Source organism: Pararge aegeria, chromosome 5 (assembly GCF_905163445.1).
Source record: "Pararge aegeria chromosome 5, ilParAegt1.1, whole genome shotgun sequence".
Lineage (NCBI taxonomy): Eukaryota > Metazoa > Arthropoda > Insecta > Lepidoptera > Nymphalidae > Pararge > Pararge aegeria.
Window position 1 is genome coordinate 18,161,346 of NC_053184.1, and position 24,549 is coordinate 18,185,894.

The 24,549-nt window shown below is 35.1% G+C and overlaps 1 protein-coding gene across 1 annotated transcript in view; it reads right to left on the reverse strand.

Annotated features, from left to right (window-relative positions):
• Positions 1-213: 213 nt before the first annotated feature.
• The window catches only part of LOC120623832 (cholecystokinin receptor-like), a 57,193-nt gene continuing 32,857 nt past the window's right edge, over positions 214-24,549 (reverse strand). The window contains exons 6-11 of the mRNA XM_039890096.1: positions 24,381-24,503; positions 23,292-23,363; positions 18,876-19,048; positions 6,882-6,991; positions 5,285-5,401; positions 214-646 (exon numbers count right to left, since the gene is read on the reverse strand). Coding sequence (XP_039746030.1) covers positions 5,367-5,401; positions 6,882-6,991; positions 18,876-19,048; positions 23,292-23,363; positions 24,381-24,503 — 513 coding nt within the window. The 3' untranslated portion in view covers positions 214-646; positions 5,285-5,366. The remainder of the gene's footprint in view (positions 647-5,284; positions 5,402-6,881; positions 6,992-18,875; positions 19,049-23,291; positions 23,364-24,380; positions 24,504-24,549) is intronic.

Sequence of the window (24,549 nt, forward strand, 5' to 3'; positions counted from 1 at the left end):
ACACCGACTTTGCAACCACTGAATTATCACACTTATAGCATGTATATTAGTTGATTAGTCCCTTTTTTATTCAACAATGGATTTATTATTAACAACCCATTAAAGCAGCACACGGATCTCCTCCCTGAAAGAGTAGGGTTTTGGCCGTAGTCCACCACGCTGGCCAAGTGCGGATTGATGGACTTCACACACCTTTGAGAACATTATGGAGAACTCTCACCCATACAGGTTTCATCACGATGTTTTCCTTCACCGTTAAAGCAATTGATATGTAATTGCTACAACGGATGAACGTGATGTTTTGCAAGCGTCACCAGTGTTTTGAAATCTTAAACAAATCCACGAATACGAAGTCGGGGTAAAAGCTAGTCTGTAATAGAATACAATTATAACACTTCACTACACATCAAAGATTTAGCAATAACACTACTAATAACGAATGTTATTAAAGTTTTTACTATAGTGTCTCTCAGGGAAGGTTATTATGTACATTATAATATTTACACTTAAGAAGTTCCACACCGACAAGCCAACGTGAGTTTTATTCATAGAGAGGCTGTGTCGGTCCGGTGCCCTTCGACTGCCCTGGCCGGGGCCACGTAATGCGATACAGGAATTGACTCCCTTCCTCTCCTGTCTCGATAACCTGTCAAAATTATTAAGCGATTAATTATGATGTCATCATCAGACCTTTTTTTTATCATTTATTTGGAAAGCAAATAGCTATAAATATAATACATAAATAAATATACTACTCAGACACCGAAGAACATTAATGTTCATCACACAAACTCTTTCTAGTTGTGGGAATCGAACCTACGGCCTTGGACTCAGAAAGCAGGGTCGCTTCCCACTGTGCCAATCGGCCGTCAATATCTCTCTCTGCAGGCATATTTCCTAGCAATGTGACCTACAAAGTATCGGAACGCCGCAGACAGACGTTAGTAACCGCCTTTTTCTTAAATATGTTCAAGATGGAGACATAGGTAGACTACTGGTAGTTTCTAAATTGGTAAAAACTGTGAAGTTGGTAAAAAGCTGGTAGGACTTTAGTATAACCAGGTAACGAAAAACGGGACACAAGGACAAACAACAACTAAGATGCTTTGATATTGTGTTGCGAGTTTGACATTTGTGTTTGCACAAAAAAAAAATGAAAATTTATTTGTTCACATATAACAATAGCAGCTAAGGCGAAGAACTTCTGTTAGGTTTAAAACCTGTGACAACGTGGTTTCGTTGTTTGAAAACTTATTGCACACATTCATTTTACATACAAAGTGAACACATATGCAGAAGAAAATTAACATACAAAGTGAACACATATGCAGAAGAAAATTAGAGAAGAAAATGGGGCGTGCAAAGGCTGTTTTATCGCTAAAGAGATCTCTTCCAGATAACCTTTGACGTCAGGAATGACGAAGGAACGGTTTGGGATGGTTGTGGCCCTTATCACGTTAATCAATCAAGGGAAAATATGTAAGATTAACTTGGAAACTCAATATACAGAATTTAATATAACCTTTTGGCTTCAAGTCAAGGCTTAAGGTTAAGATTAAGGTTTTAGGGAAAATTATTTATGATATATTTTTAACGTGAATAGATTAGCGCAAAAAATCTCTCCAGATGGAAAAAGGTAGAACGCTGTAAATTTGACACTTGTTCATATGGAACTGTAAATTTTTCTGTCAGTTATTACACTTTAACAGTATCACCAAAATACCAATGATGGGCCTCTGAGGAGAGGGTTTGCATAAAACTACGCTGGCCAGACGGAGTAGTGATCGCAATATCCATATTTATTATTTTATATCATTAGTAATAGCACAACAAATCTGGATTAATTCTTAACAACTTAGATTCTTTAGCCTAATTCAACCAGAGCTGCATTCCGCATGGCTAGGAAAATGAAGCATTCCCATTGTTATATTTTTTTCCTGTCGTAACTAGTTCTCTACCTAACACATCTCTCGTGGTTACATAGGCTAACAGTTCGATCTGAATGAATGAATGCCAGAAAGGAATGCAACAATTAACGCCTGAATGATGAAAGAATAATTGAACGAATTAATTAATTAATTAATTTAAAAGGGAAACGTTAGGTTGAAAAAGCTGTGAAAGTCTGAGAAGACCATTTTATTCTTTTACCGGGAACAAAAATGTATCCTGTCTATACTGCGAAAATATTTTTGAATTTTCCTAGGTTCGGTCTGGTGGGAGGCTAGTTACCACCTTAATGGAAATAAGTGCCACGAAATGATTTAGCGTTTCAGTTCGATCCCGCGTTGAAACCGTGTCTAGTGCAATATATATACTCTTCTGAGACTACATCATCACTTACCACCAGGTGAGTTAGCAGACAAGAGCTAATTAATATATATAGTAGAATAAATTAAAATACAGATGAGGAAGACTTTTTCTTTAAATGTGTAACTATGCCTGAGTTAAGAAGGAGAAGAAAGAAAAACAAAAGGAATTAAATTCCTGAGTTAATAGCTGAATTTTAATAGCAAAATTCGCAGTAAATTTATGTGTACAATCCCGGAAATATTATTTAGGTACACGGACTTGCGCTGAGCGGTTCCTACTGCCGGATGAAATTATTTTGCGTACTGAGGGTGAAAACACGTTGCAAAATATGAATTTTTAATTCGAAACGCCCCGGTGCCTTGATTAAAGCAAACTAGATAGATTTTGTAACCAAAAGAGGAATTGAAGGAAAAATAAACTACCGTTTGCTGACGAGGTCGAAAAATCTCGACTAAAATTCACGAGGTTCTGGTTCGGTTCAAAAATTGTTACGCTTTTGATTTTTGTGTTAAGAAAATGTCAGTAAATGCATGGCCTTAGGAAATTGGCGATTTCTACTTACTATCTTGCCGTAAAGAGCGTGTTAAGCTATCTTGGTTATTGTCATTCCTGAATGATCCTCGAAGTCCGCAAACACGCAATAGAGCTGCGTGGTGGATTTGTGCTCTAAATCTCTTCTTTGAGAAAATAGGCCTGCTAGTCCAGGAGTAGGATATTAATAGACTGAGAATAATACAATATATCACACTATCATGGGAAAGCACGTTTGTAGAAATTGTTGTGAAGACTCGCGCGGGAAGCCGTGCAATCCAATGATGCCTAACGCCATGCAATTCATCTCAGCAGCCATGATCACTCTCTCAAGAGTGCACGACTAAGAAAAGAAATTGTATCGGTAACTGATGAGTTAACGATTTGTTCACAAAAGCTAGTAACACTGACAAGCCGAAGAAAAACGCAATTTTTTAGTATTTTTCCAGCGGCAATGCGATTAGTTGGTTTGTTTGTTTGTTTTAAGTCTTTATTGCACACACACATTTTATATAAATTAAACACAAATAGAAGAAACTTAAAATAATAAAAATAAAATAGAGCGTGCAAAGGCGGTCTTATCACTAAAGCGATCTCTTCCAGACAACCTTTGACGTTAGGAAAAAAAAAACGAAGGAACGGGTTGGTGCAGCAATTTAAGTATAAAAAAAAATATATATATATATATATTTATATATATATAAAATAATTTTAATAAACTACTTACTCATAAATTCTAATACTACATACATATTATACATAATATATATAAGTATATACATATTTAAGCAATATACTACATACTAGATAAAAAATGGTTTTCCAAACGCTTCTTGAAAACATTTAGGGATTGAGCCTTACGTATGTCAGCAGGGAGGGAATTCCAGAGTCTGACACAATTAACCGTAAAAGAGTTACTATAGTATTTCGTGCGACTGAATGGAACCTGGAGTTTGCCGTCGGTGCAAGATCGAAGCAAGTCCTGTTTGTCTTAGCTACCACAAAATTTCGATAATGTAATTAGAAATATATAAAATATTGGCGGAAAATCTTAATAATATTTAAATTTCAAAATTTTATACTCAATAATTTTATTTTTCGCGAGAACAAAAGATTTGTCTCGATTTTGTAAGGTAACATACGAGACTTAGCCAGATTTCAAACACCTCGTTTGAGTGATCAGATCTACATTTACTAAGAACGTCTTCGAAATAGCAAGAACGGCACGGATCTGAAAGAAGCTACAAAAATGCGCATATAATTAAAATAAAAATAAAGGCGAAAACTAGAATAATAAAATAAGTAAATTTTTTTTTACACTAAATAAAAAGTATGAACTCCTATAACTTCACGTACAAATAAACCTAGTAAAAAACCTTGTCGCAAAAGAATCATAGTACCAGCCTATTAACGGCCTACTACAGGGATTGGGTCTCCTCCAACAACAAGAAGGATTTAGGCCGTAGTCCACCACGCTGGCCCAGTGTACATTGGTGGACTACAAACGCCTGTGAGATAATTATGAAGAACTCTCAGGCATGCAGGTTTCCTCACGATGTTTTCCTTCATCGTTTAATTGACTGATACTTTAATTGCTTAAAACGCACATATCTTAGAAAAGTTAGAGGTGCTGGGATTCGATCTCAACCCTAGATGAAGCAAAGTTCTAACCACTGGGCTATCACTTACTATGCAAACTACTACCATTTGAAAATAGCACCAAATCATTATTAGAAGCATCGGTTCCAAATTTGAACCGTAACCAATGACAACCTTCGTAAGGACATAACAGGTGGCATGCTAAAAAGAAGAATTTACTGCCGTCGTCACCGATGAGTTTCATAAAAGTACGATAATCCATTGCATCAAAAGCGCCAAGCTGGTTAATGGATCAATTGGTAGTTGTCTACATCCATTACTTAACAATGACCTTTCCGATAGCAATCCTCTGCCTTCCTTATCCATCAAATTCCTGTAACTTTTTTAAGACTGTCGGTCCATCGCGCTGACATCCAACCTTACATTGCGCCAGTCTTCCATTGCGCGTCGCGATACGTGTTGTCTATTCCAGTACACATCTGCTCTAGCGGTCATCGGTTCTGCGACAGAAATGGCCTTCCCACTGCCAATTCTGCAATCTGATCTATTGGGATATGTGACTTTAGTTCTTCTACGGATTTCATCCTTACGAATTTTAGCCCGTTAGGCTGTATTAAATGTCTCTCACATTTAATAGAGCCCGTTCCATAGCACGCTGAGCGACTCCTAAATTAGACCAACTGTAAGAAACGCGTGCCCCTGTTGTGAACAGCATGGATCCTATCCTGTTGTCCAAGCAGGTATCTTGCAATGCTACTGGCGTATTCTCACACTCGTGATCTGAAAGCTTTCAATGGTAACGTAGCAGTAATTTCGCTTATTTGTTAGAGAGAGTTCCACTTACTTGAGTGACTGGCCTTGCGACGGCGGGCGCGGGCAGGGCGGGGTGCGCGCTGCTTCCCAAAGCAGTGCTTTGCGAGCCGCTGCTAAACACAATCCTCCCCTTCTAGTCCATCCAGCTCTGCAGACAAATAACTAGATCAATACCCATTTTCACTACCTAGGTATCGCCTCAATCGAATGCCTAATGATTCGATGTCTATAGACCAAAACGTTTCACCAACTCTTAGGTAAAAACTATTGGTGAAACGTATAATATGATGTATGCCTAGGAATCTCCTTAGATTAGGCGTTACTTATTTAGGCAGTCCCATGTCCTTCGTTAGTGAAAACGGGCATGAGGACCCACAATTGTGTTTATCTGACTACTACTCCCTGCTACTTGCTCCCTTAATTAAATCAAAATAACTGGAGAAAAATATGCTATAAAAACGATTTTCGTACTTATTTAAGTTGTGTCATAATATAAATGACTACGTTGAATTACTTATTAATATATTAAACTTTTTACTCATAAAATAAAAAATAATTCTTTTTTTTTGCCAATGCTTTTTTACAACATTAAAATAATAATAATAAATATACTACGACAAACACACATCGCCATCTAGCCCCAAAGTTAGCGTAGCTGGTGTTATGGGTACTACGATGACTGATGAATATTATTATGAACATTATACATAAATACTTAGAATATAAATATAAACACCCAGACACCGAAAAACATTCATGCTCATCACACAAACATTTTCCAGTAGTGGGAATCAAACCCACGGCCTTGGACTCAGAAAGCAGGGTCGCTGCAATCTGCGCCAATCGGCCGTCAATAAATAAATAAAAAAAGTAATCGCTTGTGTAATGGGTACTAAAATGACTGTTAAATATTTTTATTACTATACATAAATACTTATAATATACAGATAAACAACCAGACACTGAAAAACATTCATGTTCATCACACGAACAAGGCCAACTGGCAGTGTGGGCAGCGACCCTGCTTTCCGAGTCCAAGGCTGTGGGTTCTTTTTTTTTTCCTTCTCACCTGATGGAAAGTGTAAATGTGGTCTAAGATGGGACGCGCTTGCCTAGAAGATGCCTATTCACTCTTGTTTTAAAGATACTCAGGTTGTAAGAATTAGGAAACACAGGACTCGGATGGGTGTTCCAAACGCCAGCCATGCGTATAAGAAAAGTAGATGCAAGGTGCCTTGCAGTGCGACGGTAGAACGGTTCGATTCCCAGAACTAGAAAATGTTTGTGAAATGAAAAAAAACATGAAATAAAACACTTCGTATAATATTAGTAAGGATTATCTGTATCTTTATCTACTTACAATGAAGTCGAGTAAGTCGAAGAGCTTTTTGTGACAGAGCTTGTCCGAGCAAGTACTACAATACTACCAGCGTGCTTATTGCTGCTGCTAAGCTCCGTTGTTGCAATGCTGTGTTCCGGTCTGAAGGGCGTGAGTGCCGGTGTAATTACAGGCACATAAGTAAACAACGACGCCACAGGTCGATAGACAAAGGCGGCACGTTGCTCCTGGCATATCTTGCGAAGTGTAAAAATAAAGCCAGGTTCAGTTTTTATTTCATTATTATTACCTGTGCGTCCAGCGTGGCTGCCCCTGATCACGCACGCCGCCGTAACCTCTTGACTGGATGGCGGTGGAGTCGCCTGCTTGGCTCCATCCGCCTGCTGGGGGAAGCAGCACCTACAACACTATTCCACTGTTTAAACAGCACCTGCTAAGCTACCGGGATATCGGGCTACGGAATAAAAGTTGGTGTGCGTGTAACCTTTAAGCGATTGAATGAATGAATTAATACACTTTTATTGTACACCAAAGAAAAAAAGTAGTTACAGTGATATAAATACATATCAAGAGAGTACAATTTGGCGGCCTTATCGCTACATAGCGATTTCTTCCAGGCAACCAATGGCGTAAAAGGAAAAAAACATAGAAAAGAGGTAGGTGGTGCAATAAATAAGATTTAAAATTATACAAATATATAAATAAAATACATATATCTATAAAAATATAAATATAATATTAATTATAGTTATATTAAATTGAAGTAAAACTTTTATTATTATTTATTGATAAAAGAGTAAAATGTTGCTGGGACACTGAAAAACATTAATGTTAATAAAACAAACATTGTCCACTTGTGAAAATCTAACCGACTGCCTTGGACTCATAAAGCAGGGTCGCTGCCCACTGCGCTAATCGGCCGTCTAAATCACATTAACAACTTTTTTTTTACTCCAATACAAGTTAGCCCTTGATTTCAATCTCACCTGGTAATGACGCAGTCTACGTTGGTAGCTGGCTCACCTTTTAGGGGTATGGCAGATATATAGTTCCACTGTTAAGCAGCACTGGATATGCTGCTTAGATACCGCGCTTCTAATTTACATAACAACTTTATCAAGAACTTTTTTTCCATTACAACAAAGCCTATGGCTGCAATCTCACTGCAGTTTAAGATGGCTAATTTGTCAGGGGTATCGCAGTTATATTAAACCCAGTCAGATTCTACGCAGCATCGTATCGGAACGCTAAATAGATTGGCAGGTCTTTGAAGAAAGCATTGTCTTAACGGCCTAGCAATAGATACATAGATTCGACGTCGAATTTTTTAAAGCTCATGTACTTTTTATTACATTTAAACCATCAATATGAATGAAATACACTTTATTGTACACCAAATAAAATTAAAAAAAAAAAACAAGCATTAGAAAAAAGAAAAGGAGAAAAGGTACAATAGGCGACCAGGCAACCTACGATTGCTTTTATCCAAAGTTATGTTATAATACATTGTTATCAATGCATATGCATTGATAACAATGTATTATTATGTTATTTATGTATAATATTAAAATCAAATTAAGACAAAACGTAATTGTTGACATCATGGACTTCGATTGGTATACGAACGCAGCTAAATGTTTGTAAAAAGTCAGGTAGAAAATTCCTGCAATTCTGTAAAAGTTACATGTAATACACGTTTTTTTCAAAAAAAATTATTAAAACGAAGAAACAAATAAGTGTGTTCATACCCGTCTATTCTAATTTGGCTAAGGCAATATTATAACAGAGAACGAAAAACATTTTAATAAAAATTATTACACGAGAGTAAATGCGTGTGCGTGGGCACGGCTCGTAGACGATAAAATTAAAGTATAAAAATATTATCAGATCTTATTAATACCAACAAAGTTTCAAAAATTTGCTAATTAAACCAACCAATTTAAGCGAAACTTTCACAGTTAATAAGCATTTTATTGAAGCATTTTGTTTCTTGGCGTAATATGAAACCACAGTATCGATTGCGCAACTGTACTGACTGACTGAATTTATGGAACTGCTGGCCTAGATATTTTTTAAATCCTCGTTTCTGCACAGTACTACCTCGTACACACTTTCATAAATTTTATTTTATATCTAGAACTGCCAGTCTACCACGTGTACAGTATCCCCTACTAATGTTGTGTGTGAAAGTAGCTGCGTGAAAGAAAATAACAAACTCACTTTCGTATTTACCTGTATATACAAATAATAACAAAGTTGAAGCAATTCCTGAGCAAGGTACCTACTAGTGTCTAGATTACCCGATAGACGTTGTCACAAGACACAAGACAACGTTTATCCACCGCTATCGACATTCGGGTACAATGTCCGTCTTCACCACACCTCCACCGTCGTCTCACTTACATTCTCATAAAAACAGCTAATGGCTAATAATAAGCTATGTTTCCACATCTACGCCCTAAGTGACTAAGACAGTCTCCACGTCGCTTCGTCATAAAAAAATTATAAAGAAGAAACCCAATGACCTACTCAAACAAATTTCATCAAAATCGGACCAGTTAGTTATTGTTTAAGTTTTGAATTTAGATAGTGTTAAAATATTCCAATAAAACATGAGTTGATATTGCCGCAAGTGAATTAAAACACTCGCCCTAGTTACCTTAACATACAAAATAAAATGGGCCCCATATTTTCATTATGGTTGGACTAAAATAAGACAAATTAATTGTAGACGATTCGTTAAAAAATGTAAGTAAATGGATCATTTCACTAAACAATGAAGGCATTGACTCGGGTGATCTGGCACATTGCATACAAGCTCAATTTTTGTACCTGGAAAAATGGGAGTTAGAGACCAGTATCTCGTCCTACCTTATAAATAAATAAATATGCTATGACAATACACACATCGCCATCTAGCCCCAAAGTAAGCGTAGCTTTTGTTATGAGTACTAAGATGACTGATGAATATTTTTATGAATAATATACGTAAATACTTATAAAATACATATAAACACCAAGACACTGAAGAACATTCATGTTCATCACACAAACATTTTCCAGCTGTGGGAATCGAACCCACGGCCTTGAATTCAGAACGCAGGGTCGCTGCCCACTTCGCCACTCGGCCGTCAAAATAATAAATAAAATATAACTAGAGTTTATTATAATCTAAAAAAAAAAAAACTAAAAAATATTAAAAAAAAAGTATATATACGTGTATATTGCGTCAAATACGTGAGAAATGATTATTTTATTGTTTTTTTTAATTATGCATAATTAATACATTTAGCATTTATACAATTTTTTTTAACTACGCATAGTAATAAATATTTGTAATTGTATTCTACACTACCTCTCCTATATACTCGTAAGTGTGGGAAATTTCATACTCCTCCATCCGCGCAATTTTTGTAAAAAAGGGTACAAAGATTTGGCTTTACGTATACTACGACATTACACACATCACCATCTTGCACCAAAGTAAGCGTAGCTTGTGTTATGGGTACTAGTATGACTGATCAATATTTTTTTGAATAATGTACATAAGCACCCAGACACTGAAAGACATTTATGTTAATCACACAATCATTTTCCAGTTGGGGGAATCAAACTCAGCTTTGGACTCAGAAAGCCGGGTCGCTGCCCACTGCGCCGATCGGCCGTAAGTGTGCGTGAGAATGACATAAAAAACTTGAAAATGAAACATGGTTTAAATTTAAATAAATTACACAGAAACCATCGCTGAAATAATTGCGAAGGTTCAAAAAGTAGCCCCGTATAAAGATATGACATAATGTAGTCAGATACAAATTCCGCGTTAAGTTTAGTCAAAATTAGATAACTTTAGAACACGAGAGACAGCTTGGCCGGAATATTAAGCGTGCGTAGGGTAAAAGCTTTTTCCCCTAGACTCGTAAGTCAGTGAACACTCGGTTAATATGAATTATGTAACGTGAAGAGATACAGATGGGGTAGAGAAACGGAATAAATCGTCTAATAACATGTAGTTGTTCTAAGCAAAGCTTGTTTAGGTAGTCAGTTCGGCGACGGTTCATCTTCATGCAAAGTTCACGATTTGACTGACATGATACCTCTGAAACTATTATAGGAGGTGGATTTCTTCAAGAGCTAGACAAGAATGTTACTTGTATGATGGTCAAGATGACACGGTTTTTAACGTTTAAATGAAAACGAAATATAAGTACACAGGCTTTAGAGATACCTACATTATTCACTGTCTCTGTGACTTATCTGTGGAACCGAAACGCTAACAGTTTTTAAGTGAACCAAAGCTATTGTTTTCACTGAAAGAAATCATATACCACACTCACATCACAGGCAAAATTAAAATCAAGTAACTACTGTCACTTTGATAGGTCACTTTCGTCGTACTTTAATACGCGTCGCGTAGCTTTATGCGCATGCCGGTCATTTATCTTCAATAGGGTCTATATAAGTAAACCTTTGGAATGTTTTGAGTTATTTTGTATGGAAAAATGTGATTCCTTATGAAATATACTTATGCACTCTTCAACAGTATTTCGTTATTCGGTTACACGTTGTATTGAAATCCGAAAAGTCAATTCTTATAAAACGAAAGTGCGGGGCAGCTAATCTTCAATTTGGGTACAATTGGGGTATTGCACTATCCCGTTTTCTGTAATATGTTTCTTCAACCAAAGGTTATCTGGAGAAGATCGCTTCAAGCGATAAGGCCGCCTTTGTGCATATGTATAGTATTGTTTTTGTTTTTTTGTTCACCTGGCTTTCTAATTGTATGTGCAATAAAGACTTTTTCTTATTCTTCTTCTTCATTGTTTTATTCCACTACAAGTTAACCCTTGAATGCAATCTCTCCGGTTGGAAAGTGATGATGCAGACGGCAAAGTAGTATGGCAGATATTATACCCATCCCCTAATCGGTTTTTGCGCGACATCGTACCGGAACGCTAAATCGCTTAGCGGCACGTCTCTGTCTGTAGGGTGGTAACTAACCACGGCTTAAGCCTCCCATCAGAACTTTGAAGTGCTGAACATCGAACCTAGGACATCCAACTTAGAACCTTAGCGCTCACCGCTACGCCAGGAATGTCTTCACACCTACACTTGACAGACAATATAACACACACCGAGTAAAAAGCACTGCAATGTCTTGATTTAAAATTTTAACTAGCCTCGATAGCTAATTACATTTTTTTATCAAATAGACTGGCGCAGTAGGCAGCGTATACTTTCTTAGTCCCAGGCCGTGGGTTCGATTCCAACAACTGGAAAATGTTTGTGTGATGAACATGATTGTTTTTCAATGTCTGGGTATTTATCTGTGTATTATAAGTATTTATGTGTATTATATTCATAAATATATTCAACAGCTATCTTAGTACTCATAACACAAGGTACGCTTACTTTGGGGCTAGATGGCGATGCGTGTATTGTCGTAGTATATTTATTTATTTATTATTTCAATAGTGCCACTTTTCTTCCTGATAAACTTCCGTCTAAACTTTCGCATTTATAATAGTACCTACGTAGTAAGATTTGAGCGTACGAAATCGCAAGCACAGCTAACGCTTAATATTCTAAATGCCTTAAACCATACAATACGCGCATCTTTTGTAAGATTCAAGGTTTTGAGAGATTCAATGGAGAGGGTCAGCATTTTTATCACACAAGCGCGTCCCATCCTTTTCTTATGCAAATTTTATTTTCTTAGATCCGTTTATTGCTTTGTTGTAGTCACGCGGGGATATCGTTTTATTGCGGCTATGGAAAAGTGTTTTATGTAGTACTCAGGAAAATCTGTTATCTGCTCGTACAAACAATGTTAACGCAAATAGTTTATGAAATCGTCCTGGATAATTGTTATCTTCAATGGCAAATAAACACTGCGAGCGTTTATGTTATATTAGCTGCAGTCCTCAACTTCGTTTGGGCGCAGTGGCGTGCATAGAGGGTATACACAGGGTATGCAGATGATATAAAATGAAGAAAATTTCCAGTACGAGTTATGAAAAACTTAAGGATAGGTGTTGCAAGAGTTATAAAAAGCATACCCTTAAGTATTTATAACTCGTACTGGAGATTTTCTTCATTTTATATCATCTGCATACCCTGTGCATACCCTCTATGCACGCCACTGTTTGGGCGATATTACCTGTAATTACTATTCAAAATTCAAAATTCAAAAATTCAAAATTCATTTATTTCAAGTAGGCCTAATACAAGCACTTTTGAAACGTCAAGTCTGTCCGTGTGTAGTGACTCTACCACCGGTTCGGAAGGCAGATTCTACCGAGAAGAAGCCGGCAAGAAACTCAGCAGTTGCTCTTTTCCAACATCAAAAATTTACATTTTATATTTTAACATTCATTTTTCTATCTTGTGAGAGATGAAAGCGGAGCCGGATGCTTCCAAGCAACCTTGTCATTAAGAAACTCATCAATTGTATAATAACCTCGCTGTAATAAATGTGTTTTAACACATTCTTTAAACTTATGGATTGGTAGGTCCAAAATTACCTTAGGAATCATATTATAAAAGCGTATACTCAATCCCACAAATGACTTCTGCACCTTTCGCAGACGATATGCAGATGTCACTAATTTATGACCATTTCTTGTAAGTCGACTGTTTATATCCACTTTTTGTTTATAAAGACTAATATGTTGTCTTACAAATACTATATTGTTATAAATGTATTGTGAGGCTACCGTAAGTATACCAATTTCTTTAAATTTTTCACGGAGGGATTCACGTGATTTAAGTTTATATATTGACCGTACAGCTCTTTTCTGAAATATGAATATAGTTTCAATATCAGCAGCTTTGCCCCATAATAAGATCCCGTAAGACATCACACTATGAAAGTACGCGAAGTAAACAAGTCTTGCTGTTTCTACGTCAGTAATCTGTCTAATTTTCCTGACGGCGTAGGCAGCCGAGCTTAGTTTACCTGCTAGTGTATCTATATGGGTACCCCACTGAAGCTTACAATCCAAGGTCATGCCCAGAAAAACTGTGGAATCTTCCATTTTTAGTGATTCTCCATTTATTATTATATTTTTATTAACTTTCTTTACATTTGGTAAAATAAATTCCACACACTTAGTTTTTTTTGCATTTAAAAGTAAATTATTGACAGTAAACCAGTGCGACACATGCGACATAGCACGGCTTACATCGTCAGAGTTGTCTCTACCTCTATCAGTTTTAAAAATTAGAGATGTATCAGCAAACAGTACAATGTCACAGGTTTCACTGACATGGTGTGGTAGATCATTTATATACACCAAAAATAGAAAGGGACCCAAGATTGAACCCTGTGGGACACCCATTGACGTAGCCGACCCCTGCGACTTAATGTCTTTTATGCAAACCCTTTGGGTTCTGTCACTGAGATAAGAGGCAACCAAATTTAGTGCAACGTTTTTGATACCATAATGGGCTAGTTTAAGAAGCAAGGTTTTATGATCGACACAATCGAATGCTTTGGATAGATCACAAAAAACACCAATGGCATTCTGCGAACGTTCCCAGGCATCGTACACATGTTTTAAAAGTTTAGCGCCTGCATCCGTGGTGCTACGACCTTTAGTAAAACCGTACTGCTCCGGATGTAGTAAGTTATTTACATTGAAGTGATTCAAAAGTTGATTTAATATAATTTTTTCAAAGACCTTACTAAGAGCTGGTAAGATTGAAATGGGTCTGTAATTGTTAATGTCGTTTTTATTGCCAGATTTAAATAGAGGTATAAGTTTACTATGTTTCATTAAATTTGGAAAAGTACCTCTATCAACACATTCATTAAAAAGTATGGCTAAGTAAGGGGCAATAACGTCTATAATGTTAGATATTACCATTACAGACATACCCCATAAATCACCGGTTTTTTTCTGTTTCAACAACTTAAAATTCTTTATTATATCATATGCAGATATATGTTTAAAATTAAATAAAACGTTGCACTCATTAACGTTGTTCCTCAATAAACTCTGAGCTGCAGTAGGTGAAGAATTAAGTGAATCAGTCAACAAAATAGGAACACTCTGAAAAAAGTTTTCAAAGGTACTTGCAACCTCACTGTCAGCGGTAACTTTATTATCATTAATAATTAATTCAAAGTTTACGTTGCGAGATTTAGCTTTCCCAGTTTCATTATTAACAATTTTCCAGGTTGTTTGTACTTTGTTATCCGATTTTATGATTTGATCCTTAAAGTATAGCGACTTAGCATGAAAGCAAACGTTCTTAAACGTTTTAGAGTACATTTTTACGTGTTGTAGGAAAGCTGGAGTATGGTTATATTGTTTTTCACCATAGAGCTCATACAAATTATCTCTACTTTTGTATATGCCAATAGTTGCCCAATCGCTAAACTTTATTTTTTTATTGAAATCTATATGTTTGAAATTGAATATTTTGTTAAATTCATTTTCTATAATATTAAAGAGCGTACCATAAATGCTGTCAGGATGACCGTTCTTAAAGACAAGGGCAGGAATTTTGGATGATATTTCACCTTTGAATCGCGTCAATTTGCTCTTAGTTATCGGCCTACACTTGACGATATGTTTATCTTTGTTTATATTATTCAAAACAGTAATTTGTTGGCCACAATGATCTGATCTTAAGTTGGTTATTATCGATTTACCTAAGATCTCACAGTTGTGAAAAATATTATCTAAACACGATGCTGAGGTTGCTGTGATTCTAGTAGGTTCACTAAAAGCATAATTTAAATTAAAACATTTAAATAAGTTTAGCAACCTAGTCGTAGTTGCATTACTAAGTAAAATATCAACATTAAAATCCCCGCATACTATTGCTTTTTTTGTGGATACAGACAATCGCTTAAGCACATCTTCCATTACATCCTCAAAAAGGCTAAAATCACCTGAGGGGGGACGATATACACACACTATTATAAATCGCTCCAGCTCCACACAAGATAGTTCTACAGTGCGTTCAACAGAAAGACTAACTATGTCTTTTCGCTCCTTACAAGTTATATTATTGTGTACAAAAATTAAGGACCCACCATGAATTGCAGTCCTTCTGAAGAACACACTTGACATTTTGAAATTCCTTAAGATAACTGCTGGATGTGCACCAGTGAGCCAATGCTCAGTAATACACAGAATGTGTATATTGAGTTTTTCCACAAACAGTTCTATTTCAATTTCTTTGCCGGTTAAGCTCTGTATATTTTGATGTACAATGTTCATATTGGAGAGCTTCTCCGTTGTCTGGCTATCTAGTTTAAATAATTATAAGAAATTTTCTTAGTACTTGAACAAGTACTTGGGTCATTATCAGAAATATTGGTACCTAAAGTACAATTTGTAAAGTTGTCAATAGACTTAGTTACAACACTTGTAACTGTATCATTTAAATTGTAAGCTAATAATGAGGCTATATGTTGCTTACATTTTTTTGACAGATAAAAAGTATCCCTAGTCAATAACAGTGGTGAAATAAATTTATTCACATCAAAATAAAAAACTGCCTCACTATGACGGCATGTCAAGTTATAAATTAATAAATTTAAATTATAAATTTGCTTATTTCGCTTAGAACTAAGTGTGCCACAGTACGGAAAGGCACACATAACAAATCTACATTTAGATTTTTCATGCAAAGCCAGCAATTTTTCTACACATCTTATAATTTGTGTCTTTTTTACATTTAAGCTGTCTCCTAACAAAAATATAACATTTTTATTCACATCTAAACTGTCTATGTTCAAACTATCAATAAGATAGTCTAAATTAGCCCCCGGTGAACATCTATTAGTCACTGAGTGATCTAGGTAACAGTTCATAATAGGACCAAAACCTTTACCTAGCTTGTCTGAAATTACTAAAGTGTGTTTTTTATGCTTACTTGATAAATTATAATCTAAGGATGTAGTGACAGGAATAATACTTTCACACTGCTCTTGGCAGGTCTCTAGCTTATTAGAGGACAAAATACTACTACTTAAGTCTAGGTTAGCCGTAGGTATATCTTGAGAACATTGACATTTATTTGCCAATGACTCAAAACGAGCCATATTGTAGGTACCTAGAGCTAACAACTCATCAGCTGCCAGAATTTGTTCATCAATCTGCTTTTTTGACAGCTCATATTTAATAGTCATAGTTTTAAGTGAGTCTTCCAGCTGTTGAATAACATCATTTAAGGTTTGGATTTCACTCTCATATTTTTCCCTGCTACTTTGAAAAGAAAGAGAAAAGGTATTTAACTTATTTAACAAAACTGAACGTTCTTTTCTTAGTATCAGGTTTTCACTGCTTTTCTTCTGGTTTTTTACTAATTTTTGAGTTTTTTTTATTATTTTACTAATTCTAATGTATTTTTTTATTTTATTGTGGCTATTTAAAAAGGGGAGATCTATTTGAGGCTTGGTTTTTTTAACACAAGGGCTATCACAAGTCAGATCGATTGTATTGCTTTGGTCTTTATTTATAGTAATAATTGACGGAGGGAGCGGACAGTGGAAAATCAAGGCCAATAAACAGAGTACGCTAAGCAGTGCGTGCAAGGATCACATTCTACAAAATACCGTCCTGTATCCATTAAGCTGAGACTTATGTGTTCAGCCTCATTGGCCTGTAATTATTATTATTAATTATTATTAACCTCTTCATTTGTACACCATCATGAAGTTAGGAAATAAAATAATAATAGAAATACGACGACGGTAGTAGAATAATAAAGGCGGCCTTATCGCTTAGTGGCAATCTCTGGCAACCTTTGGATTAGGACAACATGAGCGACAGCGGACAGGTGGTGTAAAATTATTATAAACCTCCATCAAAATAGCTTAATACTAATACGTAAACCAAATTGCACAAATAAGAAAAATATGATAAATAAATATAAAATAATAAACTAATATATAATATATATACACTGGCAACCATGCCCTTCAGAGTGCTACGGCAATGTTGCTAGGCGGAGGAAATGAGCATAGCGACGGACGTACGAGCTCTGTCACAAAATGTTCTTCTACTACTACTTCTTTCTCCTACATTATTGAATTGCAGTCTGCCACGTGACATAATACTCTGTTCATATCCCTAGTGGAGACGAAGAACGACAAGAAAGAACGTCAATCGATTGTGATGTGACGATGATTATTCTTATATTTCTGTTCACCTGGTACGCCTTTACTAGGTATAGTATATTTACCCGCTAAATAAAAAAAGCCTGTCGTTCTTCGAAAATCATTTTACGAAATTAAGCTTAGTTAGCTTTATTCCGCGAATAGTAGGAAAATCCGTACGGTGTTATTTATAATTTCTTCTATCTTTATACTCTACACAAAATAGATCCACGGCAATGTGCTCTCTACGCACGTTTCTCTCCGACACCGAAGAATCCTCAGGAGATGTTGACTTTGCAATGAATAATTCTTAAGAAACAACAACTGCAATTTCACCAACAACAACAATTTTCGATTTGATGTGGAGTGTAAATATTGGATAGAAGCTGGCATTACTTTGCGGAAATCCATAAGATATTATGAAAATTAAGCTTAATTTGTTATACTTCGGGAACAGCAGGAGAATCTGTATGGTTTAATTTATAATAAATACTTTTAATAAACATATAAACGTATATTCATAAAAATATTCATCGGTCATCTTAGTATGACTATAACACAAGCTACGCTTACTTGGAGGCTAGATGGCGATGTGTGTATTGTCGTAGTATATTAACTTATTTGACGAAAGAAATATTTACTTAGACTTTGCCCTCACCCCAAACCAGTCGTAGTATATTAATTTATTTGACGAAAGAAATATTTGACTTGGACTTTCCCCTGACCCCACACTACGAGCATTTTATTAGCCATCAACTCACTATACATCAACATCATCATACTCATCCGCAGCCTATTATCATCCCACTGCAGGGCACAAGTCTCATTTCTGTTAGGAGAGACGGTTTATCAGAACCACCACGCTGCTCCAATTCGGGTTGGTGGGTTTTAACAACTATTATCACAAGTGATAAGGCAAGGGACATAGCTTAGCGTGCTTACTGAGACGCGCTTGACATTGCCAATTTCCTAATTCCGCTCTGGTAATGAAAATTCTTTAACCGAAAAAAAACAATCCATATCTATTTTTGGCCCGACCCGGGATTCGAACTCAAGACCTCGCGATCCGTAGTTGAACATGCTAACCTCTAAACCTACGAGGCATAGTTCACTATGCATGAACATACCCAGTTCCACGCAATCCATCCACCTCTTGGCATTCCCACTTACCGCAGCAATTTGCAGCTTTTGAAGAGGACAATGAAGGCCTGTCGGAACTTCCGGTTCATGAAGCAGTACGTGATGGGATTGCAGCAGGAAGAACAGTAGGCCAGTAACTGTAGACTAACGATGCCCTTGGAGCCGATGTACTGGTACAGCTCCTCGGGGTAGAAAAGATAAATCTGTCAACAAATGATTATATGTACATATCAAGAAGATATAAAGAAATATTTTAAAAATCATTCGCTTAAAACGCTTTGACACCTTATTTATTTAAAGCACCATCACATGTAATACATTGACGTTTTATAATAGCCTGAGCTATTAGAAACACATACAATTCAACTTCTAGGTAGCTACAACATGCTTATAACTATACAAGTCGACGCCAATGAAGATAAGAATATGTAAAAAAGGAAAAAAAAATTGAAAAGTGAAACTAAATATACAAGATTATATATACAAAAGGAAAAAAAAAAACTAATTCTAAATTAATAATTTTCAAAAAAAAAAAAAAAACAATATTTACGCACTTTTTTTAATGAAAAGTATACTATGTTATTTCTAATACCTCCAAGAATATTTTTTTTAAAAGTTTCATGTTTATTGGTTCAGTAGTTTTCGCGTGAAAGCGTAACAAACAAACTTACATTCACGTTTATAATATTTGAAGGGATTATTATTGATTCTTATAATATGAGAAGCGCAATGGATATAAACGATATCAAAATAGGAAAGAGATACAGCTAAAAAAGTTAACTCATATACAACAAACGAGCTGTGAGTCGCGACGTTACCCATAGTGATTGCAATAAAAAATAAGAATGATTTCCAGAACCATTAATAGACTATGTAATTTCCACACTCTTCCAACTATCTCTGTGCCGAGAATCAACTCGGGTTTTTTTGCTAGGACTTTTTAAGCGTTGGATTATTCTCAACCTTTTTTTTATAATTTAAGCCCTTTCTGAGTTTTAGCCAGAGTTACGAACAGTTCTTTGTGACGCATAGCATAGGTACTTCCCGAGACTTTCCAAAGAGATATCAAATATTTAAGAAAAGTACAACTCCACGCGGTCAAGTGTCCGGGTAAAATATGTTTTGATCATATTAGAACGTAGCAGCTGTCACCTTTTAGAAGTCGTAACTTCCACTTGCTTCCAAGGGCGTATACTTTGAAAGATTAGGCTATTTGCGTTAAATCGTCTGGCAGAGGAAAATTATTAACTTTGAATAAAAAACAAAAGTCGACTTTACTGTGCTTTTATACTACTAATGTTTGATAATGATTACATTTTAACTTTTTCCTATAAACTTAGGGCATAATTGCTAGGTTTGTCAACAGTTCAAGAGGGCCTGGTTTCGATTCCAGGAATCAAAATTCCGAAATAGTTCGATTTTGATAAACGCGCTAAAAGTTAAAACTTTTTTGATTTTCTTTTATTCCACTACAAGTTAGCACTGGCTACAATCTCACCTGGTGGAAAGTGATGATGCAGTCTAAGATGGTAGCAGGCTAACCTGTTAGGGAGTGTGGTGGTCATACCCCTAATTTGTTTCGACTCGACATCGCACCGAGACCCTAAATAGCTTAGCGGCACGTGTTTGTCGGTAGAGTGGTAACTAGCCACGGCTGAATCCTCCCACCAGACCAGACGAGAGAAAATGCAACATTTGGAAAATTTGTCCTTCATTAGTTAATCGAAGTCTTCAGAAAGGTTAAAATCACGCTAAAATCATATGGAGCCGAACGAAAAGACAAAGAGAGCAAAAGAACACCAATCGAAACCTAAAATCACGAGTTGGAAGTAGAATAGCAGCTGTAACTCTGTATAGGAAGTAAAATATTTATAGAAGTTGTACGTGTGCGAAGTAATACTTAAAATAAGTGTATGAATAAAACCGTGACTTCTACATCTAATGTTACCAAATTATATGGGACTCTGGAGGCATAATCGATTAAATTAAAGAACCATTAAAATAATATTCAAATTAATTAACATACAAAGATTGCTTCCAATTTGAAACCAAATAAAAGATTCGAATACGCCCTCATCTTTATCATAATTAGAGACAAAACTCCACTAATCACATTCGCGAAATGTTTCCACATTCAAATTAATGAGATTACTCGTTAGCCTTTAAGACGACAATATAAATAAACGTTGTACAGCGGTTGCATAGTAGCGCATTGTTTAGTCTTCTTCTTTTAAATATCAAATTATGGACGATAGAGAGAGATAGCACATTATCAAACTTATCACCTACAAAATTTTATTAGCAAGGCCCAATCTTTTCTTCTAGCAGTTTCTAGTATAGAAGATGTTCCTGTTCATCACAACTTTCATTCCATATTTGAATTTATTCAAATTTGGTTTTAAAAAAAATCCAGTGGTTTATTTATTAAAAAAAAGTCTTACAACAGATTTAAATGCTCTAGCTATAGCTCTATCAATGAAACAAACTTCCCTATGGAGTAAATTAAAGCTGTCAATATTTTTATGAATTGATAAATTTTGACATATTTAGGTCCTGCAAATAAATTTGACTTTCATTTAAGAAAACTTTCGGTCGGTTACTGTCACTAACTGTCGGTTTCTGTCTTAATTAATGCAAAAACTAATCTTATTTTACAAATATATTTCTTTAATTTAATATCAAATATATTATTGCTAGCAGACCCCAACCACGCGTTTCTTATATACTAAACAAATAAATTGCAATCAAACAATTTTGCAATTCTAAATTGATATAATATGAACTATCCTATCTCCTAAGTAAAAATAAAACATACGTCAAAGGTTAAAATTGGTTCGGTAGTTTCGGAGTTCATCCCGGACAAATACCGTGACACTAATAATAATAATAATAATCATTTATTCGCAAGAACGTTTGTACAATATCAAGATGTTGGTAAACAATAAACTTAGTCAGTTTAGAGAGCATAACATAATAGTTTGCAAATTTGGTTCATGGATTAAAAAGATCAACCTTGATTTAATGTCAAATTAAATTAAAATAAACACTACAAACACATGATAAAATTAAAAATGACAGTAAATAAATAAATGAATAACCAATCGTATAAAATGTTCCATAATTTATATTTAAAATTTTTCAGTTTATAATAAATATTCTTTAACATCATAATAACATTTTTCGAGAAGCGTTTTACTTAATTTATTCTTAAACATATTATATTCATGATATCGAGATCGGTTGGTAATTTATTATGTATTTTTTCAGCAATACCGCAAGCACATTTCATATATGTACTATTGCATAGTTTTGCAGTACAGAGCTTGTTGGGACATCTGACGACTTTATACGCATTATATTCACAATTTATTTTGAATTAATTTGGATATATTTTAACAAATATACACTTATATACATACAAGGCAGTGGTAGAATACCTAATTTCCTAAAAAGCGGTTTACAACTTTCTAATGGCCCTACGTTGCAAATAGCCCGTATGCAATGAAACTATAATAGATTTGAAAATGCCAGAACTGCGCCATTTCCTTCCGGTAGTGTTCAAACTGTGCTAGTTAACGTGACGTAAATTAGTATACCTTCCTTATATAATTATTTAATTTATAGCTTACAAGTCGTTTCATTATTCCAAAACTATTTCCTATAATAACTGAAAATGTGTTTTACATACTATCAGTGTATGTCCAGAGTTCAAAGTACAATAACTCCATCCATTTTCCTTCTCTAAGCATTACGTTTTCCATATTTGCAGTATTTTTGAAGTTATACTTCTTTTGGCGCATTAGGGAAAAATGGTGAGAGTAAATTTTTACGATGCGCGCGCACACCGTCACAAAAAACCGACACCATGAAGTAAGCTATAGTCAACATTTTATTTTTCTAATTTTTTTTTATTTTTATTTTTATTGTATTTTTTTATTTTTATTTATGTTAGTTTAGTTTTTTCTACAAACGTAGAATAAGGCGAAAGGACAAATTTTTGAAAAGATTTTTATCTTGTTACGCCAAAGACTTATAACTTCTTAGTTCTTACGCGTGTAAATAAGGACACACCAGTTTTTTTACAGGAGTACAAGTTGTAGCTTAACTGCAATATCACCTGATTGGTAGCGATGATGCAGACTAACATTTAGCGGGCCAACCTTTTAGATATGGGTATATTAAAACTATACCCCTACTCGGTTTCAACACGAGATCGCACCGGAACGTTCAATCGCTTGGCGGCACTTTATTTATAAGATAGTAACCAGACACAACTAACACCTCCCATTCAGACCAGAAAAAATTCAGAAGTTTTAAAATTCGAACTAGGGCTCTCCACTTATAAGACCACAGGCTTTTCAGTGTGCCAGAAAAGTCGTCAAATTTACTAAATAAAAAACAAATAAACAAAATTCAGGTTGAACCTTAAGATTTAATAAGTTTTACCGTGTTGATGACATGTAGCGGAGTCCAGCACACGAAAAACTCAAATATTATCACGAACAACATCCTTATGACCTGTGAAATATAAGAGGTATCAGTATTTTGACGACTTTCATTAGACCAACACCGAATCAACACTGGTATTTTATGAAAATTAAGCTTAATTTGCTGTATCTACTCCGCGTAAAGCAGAATTAATTTAATTTCATAATATATATACATGAAAAAAAACTGCTTTTTGCATGGCATTCCGCTAAGTAACGCCTGTATCTATTCAATATGCAACATTTGTAGTCCAGCCATGTATTATTGAATGTAACATATAATAAATAATAAACAATAAGATAAATTTGGTTATCAAACCAAAAATAGCTCAAAACTAACTTGCGATTATTATATTTATTTATTAGTAATACTTGCATATATGGATTATCGATTTATGAACCTTTTTATTTTTATTTTTATATAATTATATATTAGTTTTATGTTATTATTATAATATAGTTCGGGGTTGGTATAGTTAATTTAGTAGTAATTATTTTATTGCTGTATTTTTTTTTTACTTTTAGAAATTTATCTTAGTTTATTATTAAATTATAATATTAAATTGTGGTAACTGGGTGGGTAGGCATTTCCGTGGTTACACCTGGTACATGGTGCCGACTGAAAATCAGTGTCACAAAAAACGACACCCTGAAGTTAGCTATAGTCAACATTTTAGTTTGACTTTAAAAAGGGTTGACAGTGTAAACTTTCAATTGTCTGCGGGCTCATTCCGGTTTTTTAATTGTTTCAATTGTACAAAAATCTCAAATTTTAATGTTGAGTGAAACTTGGTTGTCCGATAATGAGATAACTAGATAATGCGTTATAATAAAACTTTCAATGTATCAAATACCGTTTTTCTATTGTTAGTTTAGTTTTTTCTACAAACGTAGAATAAGGGGAAAGATGAAATTTTTGGAAAGATTTTTATCTTCTTTATTTAATAGATTTATTAGATTATAAGAAGTTAAGTTCTAACGCGTGTAGATAAGTTTTTTATTAGTTTTGTGTACTTTAGTGTTACTACAATATTATTAAATTCATTACCTTTCGCTTAGCCTCGATGCTTTTGTCGATATGGGTCGATCGGACCACGTGCCGAAACTCAAAGTCCGTATGCACCCAGCAAGTCTGTGTTTTCCTCTCGGCATCCAGTTTCGATTCAGTTTCCTATTTGAAATAAATGAATGAGATGGTGATAACTAAAAGAACACCC